This window comes from Dermochelys coriacea, chromosome 13 (assembly GCF_009764565.3).
Source record: "Dermochelys coriacea isolate rDerCor1 chromosome 13, rDerCor1.pri.v4, whole genome shotgun sequence".
Taxonomy (NCBI): domain Eukaryota; kingdom Metazoa; phylum Chordata; order Testudines; family Dermochelyidae; genus Dermochelys; species Dermochelys coriacea.
Window position 1 is genome coordinate 2706184 of NC_050080.1, and position 6000 is coordinate 2712183.

The 6000-nt window shown below is 54.7% G+C and overlaps 1 protein-coding gene across 3 annotated transcripts in view; it reads right to left on the reverse strand.

Moving 5' to 3' along the window:
- The window catches only part of HM13 (histocompatibility minor 13), a 32007-nt gene extending 27239 nt beyond the window's left edge, over positions 1 to 4768 (reverse strand). Inside the window, exons 1-2 of one of the 3 annotated variants that reach the window (XM_038370053.2) lie at positions 4487 to 4768; positions 2374 to 2472 (exon numbers count right to left, since the gene is read on the reverse strand). In XM_038370053.2, coding sequence (XP_038225981.1) covers positions 2374 to 2472; positions 4487 to 4684 — 297 coding nt within the window. In that variant the 5' untranslated portion in view covers positions 4685 to 4768. The remainder of the gene's footprint in view (positions 1 to 2373; positions 2473 to 4486) is intronic. The other 2 variants (XM_043496017.1, XM_038370052.2) reach the window with 2 other exon arrangements.
- Between the last annotated feature and the right edge of the window lie 1232 nt (positions 4769 to 6000).

The window sequence follows — 6000 nt, forward strand, 5'->3', positions numbered from 1 at the left end:
CCATGATCCCCACGTTGCCAAGTCTGTGTCCACGTCCTCATCACTCTTGTCACCATGCTGACGTCGCCTACTCGCCCAGTTTCGCTTTGCCGGGTTCTGGTGCTGCATATACTGCTGGATAATGCATGTGGTGTTTAATGTGCTCCTAATTGCCAAAGTGATCTGAGCGGGCTCCATGCTTGCCGTGGTATGGCGTCTGCACAGAAAAAAGGCGCGGAACAATTGTCTGCCATTGCCCTGACGGAAGGAGGGGCGACTGACGACATGGTTTAGAGGGTTGGCTTACAGGGAATTAAAATCAACAAAGGGAGTGGCTTTGCAAGAAACAGAATGGCCCCCTCAAGGGTAGAACTCAAAACCTCAAGGATAGAACTCAAATCTGGGTTTAGCAGGCCATTTACTTCACAGAGGGAGGGAGGAGAAAATGAATACAAAACAAATCTGGTCTATTTCTTGTTTTGATCCACTTCATCTAACTTTATACATCTTGCTGGCAGTACACTGTGCAGTACGACTGCTAGCTATCGTCATCTCCTGGGTGCTCGGCAGAAGACGGTGCAGTATGACTGCTGGCCACCGTCTTCTGCTGGCTGCTGATTAAAAGACAGTGCACTGCTGGTAGGATTGAATCACCACGAGATGAAACTTAAAAGGGAAATGACCTGGCTGAGTCACTCCCATGTTTGCCCAGGCGCCCCTGACCTCATCGAGGTCGGTTAAAAGAGCACCCAGGACTACATCGACGACGGCTACCAGTCATACTGCACTGTCTGCTAACAAAAGGCAATAAACTGCTGCTGTGTAGCAATGCAGTACCACGTCTGCCAGCACCCAGGAGACATATGGTGACGGTTAGCTGAGCGGGCTCCATGCTTGCCGAGGTATGGTGTCTGCACAGGTAACTCAAGAAAAAAGGCACAAAATGATCGTCTGCCCTTGCTTTCACGGAAGGGAGGGAGGGAGGGAAGGGGGGCCTGACGATGCGTACACAGAACCACCCGTGACAATGTTTTAGCCCCAGCAGGCATTGGGATTTTTACCCAGAATTCAAATGGGTGGCGGAGACTGCAGGAACTGTGGGATAGCTACCCACAGCGCAATGCTCTGGAAGTCAACGGCTGCCTCGGTTCTGTGGACACACTCCGCCGACTACATGCACTTAGAGCACTTGTGTGGGGACACACACAATCAACTGTATAAAAATGCTTTCTACAAAACCGACTTCTATAAATTTGACCTAATTTCGTAGTGTAGACATAACCAGAGATGAGGCCTAAGTCCATTTAGTTACATCAGTGCCACTGTTCTCATATACAAGGCCTAAAGCCCTTACTGCCATGACTTCTAGCTACAGTTCTGGCATTTTCATGTAACCCGAGATGTAGTATTTCTCTGAGGCTTCCCCTACGAAACATGCGGGAGATTATTTTTTACTTATAGACAATAGCACCTTTTACCTTCTCAGTTAGCTGGATAGCCGACATTTATCAACGCCTAAGACTGCTTATAGCAGGAAAGGAATATGAAACAAAGTCTGAAGGTATTTGAACTGTAGATTCTTCCTTCTCCTCTGCTTTCAGCCAGGTCACTGAGTTATCAATTAGTACAGTGGCTCTCAAAGCTGGTCTGCCATTTGTTCAGGGAAAGTCCCTGGCGAGCTGGACTGGTTTGTTTACCTGCCGCATCCGCAGGTTCGGTCGATCACAAATGGGGGCTGCGGGATGCGGTGTGGGCCAAGGGACATGCTGGCCGCCCTTCCTGCATCCCCCATTAGCCTCGAGCGGCGAACCGCGGCCACTGGGAGCCGCAATCGGCCGAACCTGCAGATGTGTCAGGTAAACAAACTGGTCCGGCCTGTCAGGGGCTTTCCCTGAACAAGCGGCAGACCGGCTTTGAGAACCTCTGAGTTAGTAAATCTCAGACTTCAGAGCCAGCACCACAATGTGTCAAGGAAGGACACGTGCTTAGTAGTCCGAAAAGTGACTCAAAATTGTCACTGGCTCTTTGGTCTTATTTTATAAGCACTTACTTGTACACAAACTCAGACTTGCCATAAAAGACAGATAATTCAGAATACAGGCTGACACACCATCCCTCATGTCTCTCTCTGCCTAGCAACGTTGCAAAGATCTCTAAAACCTGTGCAATTTCAACATAGCGTGCACCCAGATTCTAGAGATCACAATACAGCAAGCCAAAAAGAGCCTTTCAGACTCCTCTTTGAGACGTCTGCACTGCAAGCTGTGATCAGTCTTGATGTGATTTAAACGTAAATGCAGTAAGGTAGAGAGATTAAAACAAACAACGAGCAAAGAAGGGAATTTACACATTTCTATGGCCCCCAACAGCATAGGATCTACGTGGCTTACTTACTTTAAAGAAGAGGTAGAGTCCGAAGAGGGTGCAACTGGCAACAATGGGAAAGCGAGCAGCGTCCCGACTGGTAATAGTCTCTGGCATATCTGAGGCATTCTAGAGAGAGAAGAAGAGCACATCTGTGGATTAACCTGCTCTCCATATTAACACATTGGGGAGAAGAGGTCCAGAAGCACCAGCAGAGCTATCAGCTTGCTGGACTGTGCAGAACTAATCAACACTGGGCTCACACAGAAGTAGGTTTCTTGCTGGCTTCCAATCATCCCTGCCAAGCCTTTTTTAAAAGCAGAAACTGATATGGAAACAGATACCTGCCCACCTTTGTCCTAGCAGGAATTGCCAGAGTTTACTACTTTTTCCCTTCGGGAGAAAGCAGTGGGCCTTCTGAACTTACCTCCCTCCCCATTTCTCTCTTCCTACTCCCCCAGCAGAGGCCAGTGTTGGACACTGCTGGCTCTGCATCCCCTGTACTATTCTTGCATTGGAACTGTTTCAACATTATTCATATTCTTGGCTTCATTTAGCTTTCCCATCTGTGTAAGCCATATGTTTATTAGCCACTGAATGACAGTTCTGTCCAGCCACCTTTTACTCATCACATTCTTAGGATGCACCCTTGTACTGAGCCCCTTACGAGTGTGAAAGATGTATTCATTTTGTAAATTCCTTTAAATAATTTTGGAAGCTTCTGTTAGGTAACTTGAAATCTTTTGTTTTGACCCAAAAAAGTCTGGTTCTCTCAGTGTAGGTCCTCAATTCCTGATATGACCTTTTATTCCCCTACATCGCATTCTCTCCATGACATCAATAGCCCTTGCTATGGTACCGAGACCACACAGCAGAGCATGATGGCTAGCAGTCTACTGTCTAGTGATGGTTACCAGACAGCTGACTGCACTCTACACTTGGCATTAGCTGTTTGGCTAATCAAGATACAGAAACTTTCACAACACACTTGCAATCCTGCCTGAGAGATATGCACCCTAGTGCTACCACTTATGCAAAACAACATATGAAAGTAGTGACGACTCATATAGAGCATACAGCTGGCTGCTGCACAGCATTCCCCAGATCAAGGCAGTATCTAAGTACCCAAAGAATTGCTCATTTTCTGCAGCAAGGTCTGTTAACCCCGCAGCTTTATCTCCATCTAGCGTACACTGACCACCACAGCTATGATAAACTCCCCAAACTAGGCATTAGGGAAGAAAATGTGATATAACTGGGTGAACTATCATTACTAGATGCCCCCCAAGAAGGGGACAGGATAATGCGCAGAATCATAGAAATGCAGGGTTGGAACGGATCTTGGGAGGTTATCCAACGCAGTCTCCTGCAGTGAGACAGACACTCTGAGAGGCGTTTGTTTAACCTAAAGCTGAAGGGGAGCAGAATTCTCTCAGACAGGGAAAACATCTCCATGGAAGATAGCGAAAGGAAGCAGGAGTTTTTCTGGGGAGAAAGCCAGAGAGGTAGAAACAGAACCCAGGATCAACTCTCTCTAGTGGATGCATTACTCAAAAAGGGATGATGGGGGCTTAGAAGCTTTCCAAGGATACATGAACTCCTCCAGAACCAGCAGGGGCACTACCCAGGGGGCAATAACCAAGAAGACAGAGATACCCTATGGGTACCTCTCTCCAGAAGGGGAGAACGAAGGCAGGACTAGAGGACGAAAGCAGAACCCTATGGGTCACAAACAGGGGTGAGACACCAGAAGCTAGAGAGCATATCTTTCCAGGAAGGGAGCAGTAATACCTGGGGGGTATGAAAACGCTGCGGGCCCCCCAGTGTGCGCGCATACGGGTTCCAGGCCTGGAGGCGGCTCAGGACTTTTCTCCCATGGCACGAGAGGGGAACGTCCGCGATGAGAACACACCTGGGTGTCGCAGGGGAGCAGTGGGGACCACAGCAAAAGGCTGATCTGTCACTGGGGGTCCCAGGCCCCTTGCGGGGGGGGGGTCAGCCAGCGCAACAATACGAGAAACCAGGGCCCCGCAGCGCGGGAGGTCCCTGGGGGCTGCCCCAGACGCTCAAAGGGGGTGCTGCAGAGGATGAGTCCCTTGAGGGGTGCCCGGTCCGGGGAGGGGGGGCCCGGTCCGGAGGTTACCTTGCTCTTGGCGCAGGTGACGGAGCGCAGCGCCCCGAAGAAGATGGGCAGCAGCGCCATGAGCACCAGGCTGCCGTAGGCCAGGGCCATGCCCTCGGGGGTGGCGGGCGGGCGCGCCGGGCCGGCGGCGGGGGGGGCCTCCCCGGGCCCGCTCACGTTGTGCGCTTCGCTCACGGGAGCCGCAGCCTGCTCCGCCATCGCCGCCTGCTCCCAACGCGGTCCGCACTTCCGGCCCGGCAGCCCGCCGCCTCCGGGACACGTTCCCTTAAGAGCCGGAAGTGGGACGCGCGCGTGCGCCGGCCTGGCCCCGCCCCCTAGCAACCGAGCCGGCTCCGTTACCAAGGGGACCCGCAGCTGCGGCTGCGCCACCCAGGGATGAGCCTGGGACAGGGCCTAGGCCTAGACCAGCCCCCCCGCCCTGGGCCCCATCCAGCCCCCAGGCCGGGACCCCCACCCCGCCCTGCCCCTCCCTAGATCCCCTGCTCCTGGCCTGGGCCCCAGCTCCAGACCCACGTCCTCCCCCCAGGCCGGGACCCCCACCCCGCCCTGCCCCTCCCTAGATCCCCAGACCCCCTCCTCCCTGCTCCTGGCCTGGGCCCCACCTCCAGACCCATGTCCTCCCCCCAGGCCGTGACCCCCACCCCGGCCCTGCCCCTCCCTAGATCCCCTGCTCCTGGCCTGGGCCCCACCTCCAGACCCATGTCCTCCCCCCAGGCCGGGACCCCCACCCCGCCCTGCCCCTCCCTACATCCCCAGATCCCCTGCTCCTGGCCTGGGCCCCACCTGCAGACCCACGTCCTCCCCCCAGGCCGGGAGCCCCACCCCAGCCCTGCTCCTCCCTAGAACCCCAGACCTCCTCCTCCCTGCTCCTGGCCAGGGCCCCACCTCCAGACCCACGTCCTCCCCCCAGGCCGGGACCCCCACCCCGGCCCTGCCCCTCCCTAGATTCCCTGCTCCTGGCCTGGGCCCCACCTCCAGACCCATGTCCTCCCCCCAGGCCGGGACCCCCACCCCGCCCTGCCCCTCCCTACATCCCCAGATCCCCTGCTCCTGGCCTGGGCCCCACCTGCAGACCCACGTCCTCCCCCCAGGCCAGGAGCCCCACCCCAGCCCTGCCCCTCCCTAGATCCCCAGACCCCCTCCTCCCTACTCCTGGCCTGGCCCCACCTCCAGACCCACGTCCTCCCGCCAGGCCATGAACCCTACTCAAGAGGGGCAAATTTTAGCTGGACGTATTCCTGGAGGTTTCCTCACAAGACATAATATTTAATTCCTGGACAATCCTGGAGGGTTGGCAACCCTACCCACCCATGGGCCAGGCCTTTCCCACCCATAAGCCCTATCCCCAGGCCCCATCCTCCCTCCCATGGCCTGCTCTATCCCTGGCCTTGGCCCCCATTCCCAGGCCCCTATCTTCTCCCCCAAGTTGGGACCCCCCCATCCTTGAGCCTGTGACCTTTGTCACCTACAGGGTAGAGTAGGGGATCCCTTCCGATAAGGCCACAAAGAGGTTC